This window comes from Littorina saxatilis, linkage group LG8 (assembly GCF_037325665.1).
Source record: "Littorina saxatilis isolate snail1 linkage group LG8, US_GU_Lsax_2.0, whole genome shotgun sequence".
NCBI lineage: Eukaryota > Metazoa > Mollusca > Gastropoda > Littorinimorpha > Littorinidae > Littorina > Littorina saxatilis.
Window position 1 is genome coordinate 57,418,932 of NC_090252.1, and position 19,819 is coordinate 57,438,750.

Consider the following 19,819-nt stretch of genomic DNA (forward strand, 5'->3'; position numbering starts at 1 on the left):
GTGTTTATCCCTGCTCTGGATAAAATACATCGAACTGATGACAACGTGGCAGCGTTCATACGAACATATTTTTTTCAGATTATTGCTTCTACATTTTATTGCACGTACTTGGGGCAGATCTGAATGTCATACTGGAAGATGACAAATCGGTCTTGTGAGTTGAGAACCACATGTTCTTTGCCGACAGACATCACGATGGGACAAGATGCAGATTGTGTTGAAGAGATGTTTGCAGATTATCGCATCTACATGTTATTAATTTATTGCTCAGATCAGTGCACGTAGTTGGGGTAGATCTGAATTTCACAATGGAAGACGACAAATCGGTCTTGTGAGTTGAGAACCACATGTTCTTTGACGGCAGAAATCACTATGGGACAAGATGAGGATTGTGTTGAGGAGGTTAATACTGACTGACTTTAGATGAAGAGTTCCTAGAACTGGTTTTTGTAGAGAGGCATCATGATGATATCCTCTTTTTTAATGTTCTTGGTGACAACGCGCCAGAATCGCACGAAGATCGAACTCTCGAATAAAACAAGTGTATCGCTGAACATCGGAAATGTGAAAGTATTGCTCTTCCTGTCTGATCAGTCTCCCCGTTAGATCTACAGGCTACATTATCAGGTAACTTACCAAACCGGAGTGTGTGTGTGTGTGTGTGTGTGTGTGTGTGTGTGTGTGTGTGTGTGTGTGTGTGTGTGTGTGTGTGTGTGTGTGTGTGTGCACCGGATTACCATCATCAACGCACCCTTTTGGACTTTTCTACGTAATCTTACTATGCCTGCTGTGTCATTCACGAGGATTATTGTGATTCTTGGACAATCGTGTGCCTGTGCTGGACTTGCGAGCATAAAAAGAAACCTTTAAAACTGCCTAACCACTTTGAAATTTGGCCTCAGGTGTATACTCCAGCCTAAAGGGATCTGCCTAGTTATGGTCAGAATAATTAGAAGTTGTTAATACTTTTGTGGGAGAAAGAACATTCTGTCTATATTATATATCTGCAGAGAACTGTTCTAGTCCCATGCACTTTTAATTTTTTTGTGATTTTTTTAAATAACCTTGTGTCTTCTGATTCTGATGGGTACATAAATATAACGGCTAATATTGGACAGTACGCATGTAGTAGCCACTTGCTAGATACTTGTGGGGGGAAGTGAATGCTCTACCTATTAGAACATAGCAAGAAATTACATTTCAAAGCACGTTGGTATGTTTTTTACTGTCTTTTTTAATTAATTTTACTTAGCGCAATTACATTTTTCTTCATATAGAGAAGAACAAACAAGAGGCGAAGCCTTCAAGGCTCACGTAAGAAATCGACAAACAGTAACACAAACTCAATCACTCCGTCACACATACACACACACAGTAAGCATAGGTGACTCGGTGCAAGAGTGCGAGACACTAGATCTATATCTGTCTGTCTGTAGCCTACTTGGCCAGATGGCCAGATCGACACTGCGCTTTCGACAGCGCTTCCTCGTTAACCTGTAGGAAATCTCCTTTTGTACCTTCTTTGTCTATTTTTCTGGAGCTACGAAACCGAACAATGTGAAATCATGAGTCGTCTTCTCCGAATCGACAAACTGCAGCTCGGTGATAACTGTATCTATACCACAATCCCTCACGCGATCTGACCTAACCTTGACCCCTGACCTGGTCTACATACCACGCACGACACAAACCAGTCAGCTGTTTTTACCCCCCCCCCCCCCCCAAAAAAAAAAAAAAAAAAAAAAACACCACCCGTTTTGTTTGGATACACACTTTAACAACATACGTGCCGACGAAATGTTGATCATTGCTTCAATACTTTGAAGCTGTTGCTTGAATAATAACCAGGTAAAATTAGTATTTCGGTGTTCAGTCAAATGTTAAAGTTTCTACCTCAGACATACATACATACGCACGCACGCACAGACAGACACAAGTTAGCATCGCATAGGCTACACGCCAAGAAGAAGAAGAAGAAGAGTTGTGGTAAAAATATGAACATGAAGTCCCATGCCAACAAGTGAAACTGTAGGTAGTTTCCCAATCCTACCCCCTACATTTCACGGTCGTCATTTTACATTCCCCACTTTCATAGACATCAACACATTTCAGAGCTGAAAATAAGCAGAGCTTTCATATTGCACATACTGATAGCAAACGGTATCAACAATATGTTTTCCAACATTCCATGACCTTGACTTTCACACAAGGTCACTGGCGAGTTTCAAAACGTGATAACCAATTCAGTATTTTGCAAAAGTACAAACAGAAAAACAAATTTAAAATCTGTACTAAAAGGGTTGTAATATCTGTTTAATATCCAAAAACTAAAAGGTAATAATGGAATGCAGCAAGATTGTCACAGTGCAAAGAGTCTTTTTATATGCATTTTTCGTTGCGCTATTGCAGTTTTTCATTTAAAGAAGTAACAAGAGGCGAAGCCTTCAAGGCTCCCGTAAGAAATCGACAAACAGTAACACAAGCTCAAATCACTCCGTCACACGCACATGCACGCCACACGCACACACACCACACACACACACCACACACTCACAGTTAAAACTAACGCATCATATTTACTCCATGTATAATTTTTAAAAGAAGTCAAACAGATAAAATGACTGTGTATTTGTTGTTGGTGTAGTTGTCCCTGAAGGAGCTCGAGATCTTGTGCAATCCTCTCTCTCTCTCTCTCTCTCACACACACACACACACACACACACACACACACACACACACACACACACACACACACACACACACACACACACACTTTTTTAAACTGCATCAGCATAATTATCATGGCAACGCTTATCTACAATCATTAACTTACTCTAGAGCTTGCGTATCAAGATAATATATTCTTGGAATTGTCGTACGACTAAGATTTAAAGATATGGGCGTCACGATGGTCACACTCAGACAGGTTCACATGAGGTTATTTGCCCTGGTCCTCGCACTCCGAAGTCTCTGATATTGTTCAGTGACACATTGTCCTGCTGGCAACCAGCTCCACGTGCTTGGGCATGAACGGTCACCAAGAAAACCATTATCTCTCATATACTGGCTGTGTGAAAGCTATTAAGGTCAATGACAGAAAAACCGTGTACTTCCTCACTGCAGCCCTGGGAATTTGTTTAATCCTGTCCCACTGAATTATCGGAATGTTCCTGTAAGACACTATGTCTTTGTATCAGAGAGTTGTAATGTTCATTTGTAAGGACGTGCTTTCCTGAAACAAACGAAAAGTTGGATTACAACGCTGCAGTGTTCTCTGCCCTGGATTGTAGCTTGCCCGTCGTAAATCAGCAGTAGATCTGCGGGTGCTGTGTTAATTTGGAAATCTACCATCAGCTTAATTGACTTTTGCACTGCAGAAAATTAGCAATTGGTACCTGCCATGTGGTCACTTTTTCCACTGCTGTCCTCAGTCATATACTTTTCATCAAGACTTGTCACCATGCCGAGTGGATCTAAATTCAGAAGTCGTCATGTGGCTGAGGCATATCTGACATAGCGTCGATCTTGTTGTAGCTTATCCTCCTTTCTGAAACAAAAGGCAAAATACGATTAGTTTTGATGACTACAACCTACACAAACAAAGTTACGATCGCATAGGCTACACTTACGTGAGCCAATAAAAACAGTGTTTTGATACTGAATAGTCGGGTTATACAAGCTACTTTGCCTATGCAGCATGCAAGGGAATCCTACATTATGCGAAACATGTCAACTGACTGCAGCAGCCTGGTTCTTAAAATAATTCTGACGGTTAACACAGTCAACACACTAATCACAGTCCATTGAGGAGCAACTGAGGTACTCTCCAGTGGTGGATTTAGGAGGGGGGCGGGAAAGGGGGCCCGGACCCCCCCCCCCCCCCCATATAGGGAAAGAGAGAGAGAGATTCAGGGGGGGGGGGGTCATGCACCCGACCCACCCTGGCATTTTCGGGCGCTTTGCACCCTCAATTCAGGCGCTTCGCGCCTTCAAGTTAGTGAAGAACAGTTTGGGTGTTCCCCCCTTTCCTGGATCCACCCTTGCTATCTGATGGTCTTGTTTGAATGATAACGATCAACTCAGAAGGAAGAAATCAACAGAGGAAAAAATAAACCATTAACATTAAACCGCTGAAAAATACAGAATCACATGTGCCATTATGTAGAACAAAATTCCACAGCAAGCTTTCTTTGGACGACTGTCGTTGTCTCAAAACTCGCATTCTACCTGCTGTCCAACAGAAGCTAATCTTACGTTGTGCTGCCTTGAAAAAAAATGCCAACAAAGCCAAGGAAGCTGTTGCAAGGTGAGTTTACCAAACGTTTACCAAACGAATCGTGATAAGCTTAGTGCGTAAACAGCAAATAGTACAATCAAAGAGAGGAGTCTGGAATGAAACGCGATACAGATCTAGGTAGATCTAGCATTCACAAATTGTCTGTAGAAAGGCACCACATTTTACAGACAGAACCATGACAGAGCATGTTTTGAAACTAAGCAAAATCGTAATAATTTTGACTTTGAGAACAGATTCATCCCGTTTCCTTATATCTGCATGTTCAAGTAAATAGAAGACAGTTTTATACGGGCAGAGTAAACTTAAGACTCTACTGCAAGTCTTGAAATTCACATAAATCGAACCAAGAACAAAAACACCCAAACATTACAGGCAGTTTAGATCAACTAATTTCACTGGAGGTGACTGCCTAGCACTTTTTTTCATATCCGTGTCTGCTGAAATAGAAAGAAATTAAACAAAACGAATGATCAGTAAGCTTATGTGACACGCTTTATGAGTGGGAGACACTAGATCTGTCTGTACTTACATTGTTACTGGGGACACGACTCAGCCAGATCGACACTGCGCTTTCGACAGCTGATCTTCCCTGCGCAGACACTGGAAACACGCTGTGCAGATCAAACTGTTGGAAATCTCCTTTGGCTTTGGTATCTTCTTTATCTAATTTTCTTGAGCTAAGAAATCGAACAATGTGAAATCATCTTCCCCGAATCGGCGAATGCAGAGGTGACAACTGGAAAGTGAGTCTTTTCCCACAATTCTTCACGCGACCTGACCTGATCTTGACCCCTGACCTGGTCTACATACCACACACGACACAAATCATTCACCTGCTTTTACCCGCCCAAAACCCCCTACCACCCGTTTTCTGTGGATACACACTTTAACTACACACATGCCGACAAAATGTTGATCATTGCTTCAATACTTTGAAGATGTTGCTTGAAAAATAACCAGGTGAAATGAGTATTTCGGTGTTTAGTCAAATGTTAAAGTTTCTACCACAGACATACACACGCACGCACGCACGCACGCACAGACAGACAAAGTTACGATCGCATAGGCTACACTTACGTGAGCCAAAAAAACAATGCCTCGGAGATATTGAAAATGCCTTATAATGTAATATGTTGCAGCCCGCTCATTTCAAGAGTTGTGGTGAAAATATGAACATGAAGTCCCATGCCAAAAAATGAAACTGTAGGCAGTTTCCCAATCCTACCCCCTACATTTTGCTGTTGCCATTTTACATTCCCCACTTTCATAGACATCAACACATTTCAGAGCTGAAAGCAAGCAGAGCTTTCATATTGCACATGCTGATAGCAAACGGTATCTATATATATATACGACTTGTGTCTGTCTGTCTGTCTGGCGTCAATCGCGTACGGTGCGCCACTCACCCGGCAAAGCCAGGTACCCGGCGAAGCCGGCGTACGGTGCGCCACTCACCCGCCACTCACCCGGCTCTACTTCTTCCCGGCGAAGCCGGCTACCCGGCGAAGCGGGTATTCATCTAGTCAACAATATGCTTACTAAATGCCATGACCTTGACCTTCACACAAGGTCACTGGCGAGTTCCAAAACATGATAACTGATTCAGTATTTTGCAAAAGCACAAACAGAAACAGATTTAAAATCTGTACTAAAAGGGTTGTACAATTTGTTTAAGATCCAGAAAATTGAAGATATGCGTTGTTTGAATGTAATGCAGCAAGATTGTCACAGTACAAAGACGTTTGCGATGTTTTATAGTCTTTTTATATGCATTTTTGTTGTTGCGCAATTGCAGTTTTTTTATTTAAAGAAGAAAAACAATGTCTTGGAGATATTGAAAATGCCTGATAATGTGATATGTTGTAGCCCAATCATTTCAAGAGCTGTGGTGAACATATGAACATCAAGTCCTATGCCAAATAATGAAACTGTAGGCAATTTCCCAACCCTACCCCCTAAATTTCGCGGTCGCCATTTTACATTCCACACATTCATAGACATTAATACATTTCAGAGATGAAAGCAAGCAGAGCTTTCATATTTCGCATACTTATACCCTACGATGTCAACAAAATGTTTACCAGCATTCCATGACCTTAATCTTTACACAAGGTCAAAGGTGAGTTCCGAGACTTTGTAACCACTTCAGTATTTTGCAAAAACACAAACAGAAAAGGATAAAAATTATATGTACACTAAAAGGGTTGTACATTCTGTTTCAAATTCGGAAAATCTAAGATATGCATCCTTTGAAGGGAATGCAACAAACAACGGTTTTTTTACATGAATTTTGTGAGCGCTCTTGGAGTTTATCTAAAGAAGTAAACCCAATGCCTCAGAGATATTCCAAATGCCTTAACATTTGATATGTTATAGCCCACTTACTTCTAGAGCTATGGTGAAAATGTGAACATCAAGTCCCATGCCAAAAAATGAGACTGCAGGCAATTTTCCAACCCTACCCCCTACATTTCGCGGTCTTCATTTTGCATTCCCTACATGCATAGATATCAACACATTTCAGAGATGAAAGCCAGCATAGCTTTCATATTTTGCATATGTATAGCCTACGGTGTCAAACATATGCTTACTAACATTCGATTACCTATGACCTTGACCTTCACACAAGGTCACAGGCGAGTTCCGAAACTGTGTAACCAGTTCTGTATTTTGCACACAAAAAAACACGAACAGAAAACGATTAAGACAATCTCTACTTAAAGGATTGCAAATTCTGTTTAGAATACAGAAAGTAGACGAAATGTTTTTTTGTTTTTTTTAATGGAATGCAGCGATAATAGGCTACTGAGCTTTACTGGCCGATGTGAATGCGTTATATATTGTGTGTAAAAAATGTATGTTTGTCTGTCTGTCTGTAAACAATTCCATTTCAAACGGCAGAAATTAATATGTAAGCGCCTAGGGCTATATCTAGATTAGGCGCATAAAAATGATCACAATAATAATAATCATACATGTACAGTACACAGAAGTGTGCAATGATGTATACGCATTGTGTGTTGCGCTATGGCTGGTTTTTTTATTTAAAAAAAAGTAAAACATAATGCCTCGGATCTATTAAAAATGCCTCAAAGTATTATATGTTGTAGCGCACACATTTCTCGAGCTATGCTGAAAATGTAAACATCAAGTCTCATGCGAAAAAAAATTAAATTGCAGGCAGTTTCTCAACCCTACCCCCTAAATTCAGCCCTCGTCATTTTTCATTTCCCACATTCATAGTCATCAACACATTTTAGAGATGACAGCAGCATAGCTTTCATAGTTCGCATACTTATAGCCTAAGGTGTCAAATCTATTTTACCAATATGCAATGACCTTGACCTTTACCGAAGGTCACAGGCGAGTTCCGAAACTTTATAACCATTTCAGTATTTTGCAAAAACACAATAAAAAAGAATAAAAACTCATGCTAAGAGGGTGGTAAACTATCAGTTGGAGATATTGACACTGTAATGCATCAAAGAAGACGCTAGCACACTTTCACCACAAGCCGGTATGATCAAGCATCGGTTGAAATCTTTCGCGAGCGGTATCTCGTATTTGTCCGCAGTGCATTGGTGCTTAAATGACACCAGTGTGTGTCCATGAGGAACATAGATCTACAAACAATATTTGAACAATATTTATTCAAAATTGACGGTTTTAGAGGAGGGGGATGGGTTCTCTAACTTTACAGCTCGGAGACACCCGGGTAAGTCCTTACCGGAGTTTCATAAATTACACTTAGCGGACTTATCGAGCGGAAGTGGTTTTACAGGCCGGTATATGAGTTGCTGGTATATGAGCTTCAAGAATACGGGCCCAGGACGGATTCTAGGTGACCCTCTAAATGTTATAGCGTTCAGGCAGGGACCTTTTTTGTTTATCAAGCTAAAAATGAACAAGTCAAAGTAAAAATTTAAATCAGCAATATCAGTGTGATTTATTCTAAAGAATGACACGTCAAATGCTGTCAGATAATACACTCTTTATCTAAAAAAATACAGAAAAGGGAGTTTTGTTGGTGGGTGCTTTACGGAACAGCGAGGCACCGCCCATCCTCTGAGTGTGCAATGCCGACCCGCTCACTTGAAATCTAAATTATCTAAGTTCGGAGAAATCAAGTGAAATTGGGTCACTCGCTTTACATCAAATGTAGACTGTTCGACAAGAAAAAGCGAAGCAACCGAAACGCATGTTCAACATGGCGTGTCAAACGAATTTGACCTGTGAATATTCATCACGTGAGGTGTGTTACTCTGATTGGCTGACCCAGGTCACGAGAATTCTTTGACTGACAGGCATAATCAGGTAGGAGGGCTCCAGTTCCCATTGGCATTGCGGCTGGTCTGTCTAATTCGCGGGGTCGCTTCGAAATTTCTTTTGGTCGAATTAAACGGTAATAAAACCGTTATTTCTAATATGCTGACTGTTAGCAAATGATAACAGACATGTCTCACAAACGATATCAGCATTCGCCTAAAAGGCTCATGCTTGATATCTTTTTTCTCGACAATGTCTGTTATCATTTGCTAACAGTCAGCATATTAGAAATAACTCATAATAACAAAATCAAGGAAAAGAAAAGCCAAACAAAGAATTTCGAGTGGCAGGCCAATATATATGTCACGGTAGAACCAGCGATCTGGCAGAATCGCCGATTCTACCAGTAGAAAGTCCGATCAGACTTTCTACCGGTAGAAAGTCCGATCAAAGTTTCTACCAGTAGAATCGCCGATTCTCCTCGTAAAAAAATTAATCGGACTTTCTACCGGTAGAAACTCCGATCGGACTTTCTACTGGTAGAATCGGCGACTCTACTGGTAGAAAGTCTGATCGGAGTTTCTACCGGTAGTATCGGCGATTCCACCAGTAGAATTGACGATCGGCGATTCTTCCGGTTGGCAATGTTTGGTGTTTGTTGATTTTTTTATTGGTACAGTTGTACTGTTGTAGCACATTCTTGCCATGTTGCGAGAAATAGTTGAACTATATCATACTTAATCCAAGCATAGTTAGGCCGCACCTCCGTCTACGGTTTGCTTCTTCAAAACAACAAAGAGAGAGAGAGAGAGAGAGAGAGAGAGAGAGAGAGAGAGAGAGAGAGAGAGAGAGAGAGAGAGAGAGAGAGAGAGAGAGAGAGAGAGAGAGAGAGAGAGATGGAAGAGGGAGAGGGAGAGAGGGAGAGATGGAAGAGGGAGAGGGAGAGAGTAGTAAATGAACCTAGGACGAGGTGTTCTTGCACGCTATCGCTGATTTTGGGTGACACTTTGTGGAACAAGGAAGTCCTGCTCGCTTGCATTTGCATTTCATGTTGTGGCACTTTCCTCGGCATGAGCAAGCAGCACTTCCTGTTGCTGTCCAGTGCGTATTTAGTCGCGACGCTTGGATGATGCTGATTTCGTTCAGCGTTTCAACATCGACACTCTGAAGTTGACTGAAGTGAACATTTCGCAAATCGACCATGTCTGCTGCTCGGAATTTGTTTTTCAAGCGGCCCCCGTTTGTGTACAGTTCGTACAGTTTTTCCGAGCCGCGTATTTCGACTCTCAAAATTTTGCATGGGAACAGCTTCGCACCTGTGTTAGTGCGATCTACTTAATGAATGCTAATGCCAACATTGTCACCTTCATTGTAACTCGTTTCTACATGAAGAACATCGGTCGTTCTACTGGTAGAAAGTCCGATTCATCTCGTGAAAACATTGATCGGACTTTCTGCCGGTAGAAAGTCTGATCAATGTTTTTACGAGAAAAATCAGACTTTCTACCAGAAGAACGACCGATCGTAGTTTCTACTGGTAGAAAGCCCGATCTGAGTTTCTACCGGTAGAATCGCTGATTCTTCTCGTAAAAACATCGATCGGACTTTCTACCGGTAGAAACTCCGATCGGGCTTTCTACTGGTAGAATCGGCGATTCTACCAGATCGCTGGTTCTACCGTGACATATATGTTATGAGTTATTTCAAATATGCTGACTGTTAGCAAATGACAACAGATATGTCGAGAAAAAAGATATCAAGCATGAGCCTTTTTGGGGAATGCTGATATCGTTTGTAAGACATGTCTGTTATCATTTGCTAACAGTCAGCATATTAGAAATAACGGTTTTATTACCGTAATTCAACCAAAAGAAATTTCGAAGCGACCCCGCGAATTAGACAGAACAGCCGCAATGGAAACTTGAGCGCTCCTACCTGATTATGCCTGTCAGTCAAAGAATTCTCGTGACCTGGGTCAGCCAATCAGAGTGACACACCTGACGTGATGACTATTCCCATGACACACAACAATCTCACAATCGCTTTTTCTTGTTGAACAGAGAGCGATAGATTTAGAACCGACTCCGAACGGATGGGAAATGACGTAAAGATAAATAAAGCGAGTGACGCAATTTCACTTGATTTTTTCCGAACTTAGATAAATTAGATTTCAAGTGAGCGGTTCGGCATTGTGCACACTCAGATGATGGGCGGCGCCTTGCTGTTCCGTAAAGCACCAACCGACAAAACTCGCTTTTCGGTATTTTTTAGATAAAGAGAGTATTATCTGACAGCATTTGAAGTGTCATTCGTTTGAATAAATCACGCTGATATTGTTGATTTAATTTTTTACTTTGTCTTGTTAATTTTTAGCTTAATAAACAAAAAGGGTCCCTGCCTGAAAGGTATATATGTATATATATATAGAGAGAGAGAGAGAGAGAGAGAGAGAGAGAGAGAGAGAGAGAGAGAGAGAGAGAGAGAGAGAGAGAGAGAGAGAGAGAGAGTATCCCTACAGGGGGTATAAGGCGCCCATCGGGAGCCTCAAACCCCCTTTTTATGACAAGTTGGGGTTAGGGCACCCGGAAATCGGGCTACCTAAACCTAATACGAATTTGAAAACGGGAGAAGGGAGATAATGCTTTGCGTTACTATAAGCAAGACATCATAAAGTGTACTGTCTCCCTTTTCTAGGATTAAAAATATCTGCCGTTTGAGATTTAATGTAAATTAAAGTTTGTAGTCAAAATGTACATTATGTGAAAAAGGGAATTTATGGACCCCACACCTTTTTATTCCAAATCTCAAAAACAATTGAGTATTATTTAAAAAAAAATCAGGGTTAAGCTTCTTAACCTACAATTTAAAGAACTAATCCAAAACGAATCTTTTTGAGTCCTCGTTCGGTGCAAGATTACCAATTTCGAAGATATATGGCTTGATTTTGCTCTGACCCTGCAACCGGGAAAATGGCGTCCAACTCATTCATTTTTGCTTTCTTTGATTTGTTCTTTATCTAATTTACTTATCAAGTATTATTTCTTTCTTGTACTACTATTTGACTTGTTGTCAATTGTGTGCTTTGCTGGGAAGAATGGTAATAACATTATATAGGGTTACACAGATTTACTTGAAGTTACAGCAAGTACTGAGTAGCGAACTTGCATGCGCACGTGTTTCCAGAAATCGGGAACTCGACTCGAAACTTTTGAACATATTAAACCATTTTTCTGACACTAGTGCATATATTTTGTTGACAAATAGTATGATTTATTAATTCTACATCGAAACATGTGCTTGGTATTTCGGATAACAGACTCGTCTGAGGTGTCAGCTTTTGAATGGAGAAATTGAAACTTGCTGCGAGATCGCGAGCTCTTTCGTCGTTTCGAACTTTTGCACTTTGTGGCTGGTTTTTCTGTGACATCATGTATGGACTTCGAGATTTTATTATATATATTTATTAACAACAACAGAACGTTAAACAGCTTGTTGTTACTTTTTAAGGAAACGAAGAAGAAATAAAAACGTAAATAAAACGTATATAGTTATACTGTGAGTGTGACTGTCAGAAGCGAAACTGAAATCAACATCGGGTCGTGTCCGAACACCCCCGTGTGCACACATGCGCACGAAAAAGATCCCACGTTCACAGCGAAAGTCTCAGGGCTTGGAAGACACGCATGCATCATCTCTCGTCACTGATTATCATGATCGTATTTCGATACTTTGACGAGACAAACCCAATGCTGGTGCGTCAAAGAAGACAGCCACAACGGGCTTGTTCGAGTCAAAGCATCATACATAATTATCTTCAGCGTATTACCAATACCTGTCCCAATATAAGACAGTTCTGGATACCAAAAGTAGAGACAATTAGAGCGACTCTGTGAGTATGCTGGTCCCCCCTTTTGTTCTGATTGACTATGAATCTGATTTAGTGATTGACGCTGCTGAGTGAAAGAGCAATGGCTTGCATTACCCTCCTGTTCGTAGTCACCACTTTACTGGGTCATAGTCTACTAGTAGTTTCAGAGGCCACTCGCCTGGATAGTGTCAATAGCTTGCACCTTACTGGTTTTGCGAGGAAAACTGTCTTCCGAAGCACCAACACACGACTTAGCCTTGTGACCAATGCACTTGCCAGCTGCAGCTATGCTAGAAGATGTAGTATTTATTTTTGAAAGGAAAAGATCTGTGAAAGTGAAACTGTTTCTGTTCATCCTGTTACTTTTGAACGCCTATGCACCAGAACCAGACCCCCCCTTTCGTCCTCGTCAGGTGACCCTTCTGATACGCACTACCCGTCACCGTGTGGGGACTGTGACGTCACAGTTACTTGGGATGATAAGGGCGTAGAATGTGAGACATGTGGCCAATGGTTCCACGCTAGGTATCCCCGATGACAGGTATGAAGAATTAGGTGACTCAAATATCCAATGGCACTGTGCTCTGTGTGGCAATCTTAACACTAACAGCATCATACTTTTCAAACTGCATGTTAACGATTGGCCAACTTATTCAACAAATGTATCTATCTTTCTTCCCGGATCACTCATCAACACCCACCAGAGCTAGCCAACAAAATAAATGGATGGCCGGCCCAAGGGATTTTGTTTAAGGTTTACTGAAAATGGAACTTATTTCAGCGTTTTGTATTTGTGCAGATGGGGGAAAAATGACACGGGCAATGTGTACTTTCCACACTACACTTATGGACATCGCATGGTCATGGCGTCCCTTTCCAGAAGACCTGAGCATGAGCCTACAGGTATCTAATTCTAAACATGAACGCCTTTTGCAATTGCTACCAGGTATAGCCTAACACGATAAAACCACAAAGTGAGTCGTGACATGATTAGATATAATTAGACATGCATACCCCCAAAATCAAAAGTTGCTAGGACACAAAATATTTACCCAGTCGATTCGAGACATTTACTGATTTAGTGATTTACAGCCTTAAAATGTCATTTTCTAAACATGTTTTGCTTTCTCGGTTTCATTCTGTGTTTGAGTCTGCAGTTTGACAATATATAAGGGGGGGGGGGGGGGGGGGAGGGGATAAAAGAGATATTTTCTGTCATCAGTCAGACTGTTTCAGTGTCAACCAGTGTCAAGTGCTTTGTGTGGTTACCCCTATTGCAACTGTGACTCATTAATGCAAATTGATTGTTTTATTAGTGATTTTACAAAGAGAGCTTGCATACAAAGTTTCGTACCCATGCAGTTAAAGGGGACCTCCAGTCAAAATTGTTGCCTCGTTCTTCTGCTTATCGGAATCATCACCTTTAAAAATGTCTGTTACCAAATGTTTGCTGCACAAAGATACCGACTTTCGTTGGAGCGAATACAACGGCTTGAAAATCACATATGTTGAGAGGCTCACAAGTGGCTTCCGTGACATGGTTTACCACACTCAATATGAGGCTTATATCGCATATATATTCCGTGGGTACAGTTCTAGGCGCTCTGCAATGATGCCGTGTGAGATGGAATTTTATACGGCCAGTAGATTGCAGCCTTTTCGGCGCATATTTACCTTTCACGGCCTTCTATTCCAAGTCACACGGGTATAGGTTGACAACTATTAACTGTGCCTAAGCAATTTTGCCAGGAAAGACCCTTTTGTCAATCGTGGGATCTTTAACGTGCACACCCAATGTAGTGTGCACGGGGGGTGTTCGGACACCGAAGAGAGTCTGCACACAAAGTTGACTCTGTGAAATAAATTTCCGCCGAACGTGGGGACGAACTCACGCTGTCAGCGGCCAACTGAATACAAATCCAGCGCACTACCAACTGAGCTATATCCCCACCACAGAGAGATGTCAATTTTAGCTGTCGTGTGAGCACCTGCACTTCAGTTGACGCCATAGGCGCTTGCTATAACAATATGATAATCAAATAATCACTGTTAATGGTAAAATGTATGTTCTTTGGTAAATAAATTGTATTTTAGGGTCACCCAGAATGTTGCCAAAACATAATTTTTCAGATACATACCTTTGTTATGGCTCATTTTATTCAGACATTATTCATCTTTTATGAGCTGCAATTGTATTTTGCATACACAAATCATTGTTTGAGATAATAGCCTTTTAGTAGGGTGGGTGTGGTGCTGACAACGCCCAAAATGGCGACCCAAAACAGCAAACAATAACATTCAGTCACTCTCCTTCTGTACCCAATAACAAGGACTACTCCCTTGAACACCTGAAACAATGGGCACCTCCCTATCTGCCATTCAAAATGGCCGACTGTTTACTGTGTCGCGCATGCTGTGTTCATTTTACTTTCAAGATACATCGTGTGTAGCTGTGTTGAGTGTATTTTAGGGTATTGCAGTTTGTTTTAGTAAAGACTATGCCCGGGGATACAAAGTATGGGCCTTCAAAGCCCAAGAAACGCAAATATTGTGGAAATAAGCACACGAAGAAGCAGACGAATCAAAACAGCGAAAGTATAGCATCGAGTGACGAAACTGTAAGTGCTGAAAGTTCAAGTTTTGGTACAACTACAAGTGAATCAGCAGATTGTACCACTCGATCGGAACAAAAACTAGAGAACCCTGCCTTGTACAAACTGATCTTTGATTGTAGGTGTGAGGAGTCTGGTAATGAGGAAGAAGATAAATGAGACAGTGAGTGTGAAGAGAGTGAGGAAACTGATGATGCAAATTTGACTGCGGAATATCCAGCAGGGAACAGAATAGTTGACATCAAAATTCTAGGTGACAACATTTCAGCAAATTTAGTGTGTTTAGCTTTTGCTTTCATGCTGTGCAACTGTATGAAGTAGAAAGAAAGGGTCTAGCAAGCACCTTTGCTTTCCATTGTGTGAATCAACACTGTGATAGGCAGCAAACTTTCTCTTCTTCCCCCGAGATTCCTGTTGGCAATTCTGTTGTCAACACCGTAAATCGAAGAGCGGCGTTTGCTATGAGATGTGTAGGAGCTGACGTATCTGAACTAGAAAATTTCCAGTTACACCGCACACTGACCGTTTGGTATAGCTGAGTTTGTTCGAAGATAAGAGGGTACAAGCTGCTTCGGAATTTGTCTTGTTACTCGGGGTTTCTCCAACCACCCCCCCCCCCTCTTCTGTGTTTTATTCTCACACAGTGTGTGTGTGTGTGTGTGTGTGTGTGTGTGTGTGTGTGTGTGTGTGCCTGTGTGTGTGTGTGTGTGTGTGTGTCATTCTCTCTCTCTCTCTCTCTCTCTCTCTCTCTCTCTCTCTCTCTCTCTCTCTCTCTCTCTCTCTCTCTCTCTCTCTCTCTCTCTCTCTCCCCCCATTTGCATGCATGCGCCTTGTGTTCTATCCAAGTTTGTGTGCTGTTGTGTTCGTCACTACTTTATATAAAACTCGAACACATTTCGTGTCGAAAAACTACTCCTTTCTGGCATAATTTTTGATTTTTCTTTCTGAAGTGACGAGCTCATTCTCCCCAAACAGTCTGAAGACATACTGAACGAGGCGGAGCTTGGCTTCTTTTATACCAGGAGTCGCCTCTTTAAAACATGAAACCTGGTGTTTTTCAGTGGATTTTGGTGCAGTTAAGTAGAGTTATACGGAGGTGTAGCTGGACAATTTGATGGTCGGACAAATGTCCTGATCAACAACACTTTGTCCGGTCATTTGACCGTTTCCATGTATTTTAAGCACATTTAATGTTACAAAAACTCTCTCTCTCTTTCTCTCTCTTATCAAATGAGAAAGCACACAAACACAGCTAACCTTCAATCAGCTTCTGACTAGTAATGAACTGACAATAAAAATAAGAACAAACCAATATGGTGACACTACATAATTGTTTTGGAGAAAACAAAATGTTAATTGAAGGTTGTCCTACTTCCTGGGACTGTAGGTTGAGCTGTTGCATTGATAACTGAGGCAGACTGACAGACTGATGCTGTGTTCCGACTGAATAACCTCTTTCGCTTGTTTTTTTGGGTTGATTCTTCTCCCAAACCCGACACCGATGGTTGCGATGCTGACGCCAACAGATCGGTGGCCTCGTATTGCTCACTTCCCTGTTCATCTATCAAAACCCTTCCCCTACTACCAAAACATTCCAGAGTTCTTTGATGTTTCTTTTTTTAATCAGGGATTCAATGGAGGCCATGTTTACATAATCTCAATTGGACCATAAGGACGAATACGAGCGATCGTTTTCTATATGTGTTAGCTTGTAAGTTTATTTGCCATCTTGTTTAATAAACGGTTTTAGGTCTAACCGATTTTTATAGCAAACTGAGCGGTGATGGACCGGCTTATCATGTAAATGGACGGACATTTGACTGGATTACAATTTTTCGGACAATTAGGAAAAATTCCGGTCTAGGACGGATATCTGACACCAAACCACACCCCTTGTTATAGCTTCTTCTTCTTCTTCAGCGTTCCTAGATCAGGCCTCAGATTTTCAGTCTAATATGGGTTATCAAATTTGTTTTCAGCAATTTGGCGCACCATAAGGACAGAACAGAGGGATGTTCAGAAATATCAGGGATGGGAATTGACCCGCAAATCACCCATAAGGCCCCCCCCCCCCCAAAAAAAAAAAAAAAAAAAAAAAAAGGTGTATGTTTCTGGTCACCCGACCCTACCTATTTTCCCTGCTGACTAGACTTTGTTTGCATTTAAAACAAAACAAGAAAAAAATGTTTTTTCGAAGGAAAAAAAATCCTTTTTTTTGACAAAATAAGTTAACAAGATGTTAAAAAAAAAAAGATTCCCGACATACCTACCCTATATTTTTTAGTCACGTTACCAGAAACATACACTTTGGGGGGGGGGGGGGGGGGGGGTGGGGGGATCATAAACGTGAATGTCCGCCTTTTTCACTTTTTCCAATTCCCATCCTAAATAATGTGTAACATTTTCCTCTTTCCTTTTGCTCTACCAGGACAAACAGTCGAATGTGAACAAGACGGTAGTGATGCTGATGCTGAATCACCTTGTGAAGAAGACGAGGGTCCGCAGCCACCGATACAAACAAAGAAAGGCGAGTGATGTCATCTCGGCATATTGTTTGAAAACCAAGTGGATACCTGGTGTTTTTCAGTCGATTTTGCTGCACACCTTCATTGCTATTTGACTTTGATCTGAAATATGATGTAGAATCACTGCTAGTCCCAGCCCGTGAATCCACATGTTTTGTACATAGTTTTAACGATCAACATATATGGCCAAGAGTCTGATTTGGCGTCAAACCAAGTGGACAGGGGTCATGTTTTGCCCACATCAGAGCTCACTGTAGGATTCAAAACAAAGAGTCATGATGACCCCCTGTCCAAAAATCTGGAAGTCATTTTGGAATGTTAGGGGGTCATATTTTATCTAGGATTTTTCTCAAAGTTTAACGTGTGTAAACTAGCGACTGAAACCAAGGAAAACTTGGCTTGCAAAGTTAGTTATTTCGCTACACAGTAGTAGTGAACGTCACGCGATTTTGCTAGCGTTGTATACTTGTGCCTTTGCATTCGGAAACGCACCTCAGTGGTGACGTTCGGAAATAGCGTCTGCTGTGCACGGAAACTTCTTCACAGGGGTCAAAACCTGCGCAGTTGACGCAGTGAGTGAAAATCTCGGCTTCGCAAAACAATCCAACAAGCGCGCAACAATGCAATAGACAGTCATCGTCTCACACATATAATAAGAAATTTCTCCTTTATCGGCCCTCTCCCATCCAAAGATACGTCGAACCTTTAAACAAGAATCTTTTAACCATCAGTATTATTGATTGGCAGCTATACCCTTCGCTTCACCTTCTTGGCCTGGTGCCTTTCCTCCCCCGCACGGTATCAAATAATATTCTCTAGTCCCTAATAGGCAAAGTACCTGTGGGACATAAAGCATCATTAATTTATTGATTGACTTAAGTCATTCATTGCTCAAAGTGGTTGTCATTGGATATGAACCAATACAGTCATTCGATAGTAAGTTTTTAATTAACAACACTAAAGTTCAAGGTAACCTTTCAAACTACACTTTATATGTTTCAACTTACTACAAGTGAAGTTTGCGGCGAACACGGTGTATCCAGGTCCACACTTACACACATTTGCGGTACAGGTGAGATGAGAAGCCAGGCACTTTCCGCTCGCGCAACTTCCTCCAGCAAACCCCGTCTGTGCGTCTGTGCCACACCCACAATGTAAGACATTACATCTGTACCACACCAAACAGCAAGCCATTATATACGTCTGTGTCACACCATAATGCAAGGCATTACGTATGTACCACACTGCAATGCATGACATTATACCTCTATGCCACAGCAAAATGCAAGGCATTACATCTGTACCGCACTACAATGCAAGGCATGGTATCTGTACCTCACTACAATGCAAGGCATAACATCTGTACCTTACTACATTGCAAGGCATGACATCTGTACCTCACTACAATGCAAAGCATTACATCTGTACCTCACTACAATGCAAGGCATGCCATCTGTACCACACCAGAGTGTAAACTATTCATTATGTGTATATCACATTACAAAGAAAGTGATTTTGTTTAAGTGTCACATGGTTTCTGGGAGCTCCCACGTTTACTCTGTGTTCCGTTTTGTTTCATCAATGACACTTTTATCAAACAAATATTAGCATACAAACCTTGTTATATTGATTTCAAATGTGTTTGATTCTTAAGTTTACTGTATAGCATTGTTATTGGTCGTTGGCCTGACAGACGTTGGAACGTGCAAAACCTTTGACACAAAATGTCGTTGTTTGTTGTTTTGTTGTGTATGTCCAGCTCAACTGCCTCTTATTGAAACAATACAGAACAGTTCCTGACTATTGGGGTGTGTGCTCTGAGAATGATAGACAAAAAGAGAGAGAGAGAGAGAGAGAGAGAGAGAGAGAGAGAGAGAGAGAGAGAGAGAGAGAGAGAGAGAGAGACAGAAAGATACAGAGAGAGAGAGAGAGAGAGAGAGAGAGAGAGAGAGAGAGAGAGTTAGACTTAGACTTAGACTTAGAACATTTTATTGACATAAAGGGTAAACATTTTAAGCCAAGGGCCTAATCTTACAACGTGCGCTTTACATTCACACTAACACATCCGCACGCATATAACCAACATAATATAATGAATCCATATAGGCATAACATGTAAATGTACAGTAAATAAGCATAAGCACCACGGCCACACGAAACACAAAATCTAATATACGAAGTAAAACAATATGAATACTATATGCTATGAATATGTAATATGACGTGAATATAATTATATAGTAATATTTAT

General features: G+C 41.2%; 1 protein-coding gene across 1 annotated transcript in view; it reads right to left on the reverse strand.

The window, feature by feature from the left end:
- Nucleotides 1–19,819, reverse strand: part of LOC138974393 (uncharacterized) — a 270,189-nt gene that overhangs the window by 36,300 nt on the left and 214,070 nt on the right. Inside the window, exon 14 of the mRNA XM_070347110.1 lies at nt 18,576–18,704. Coding sequence (XP_070203211.1) covers nt 18,576–18,704 — 129 coding nt within the window. The remainder of the gene's footprint in view (nt 1–18,575; nt 18,705–19,819) is intronic.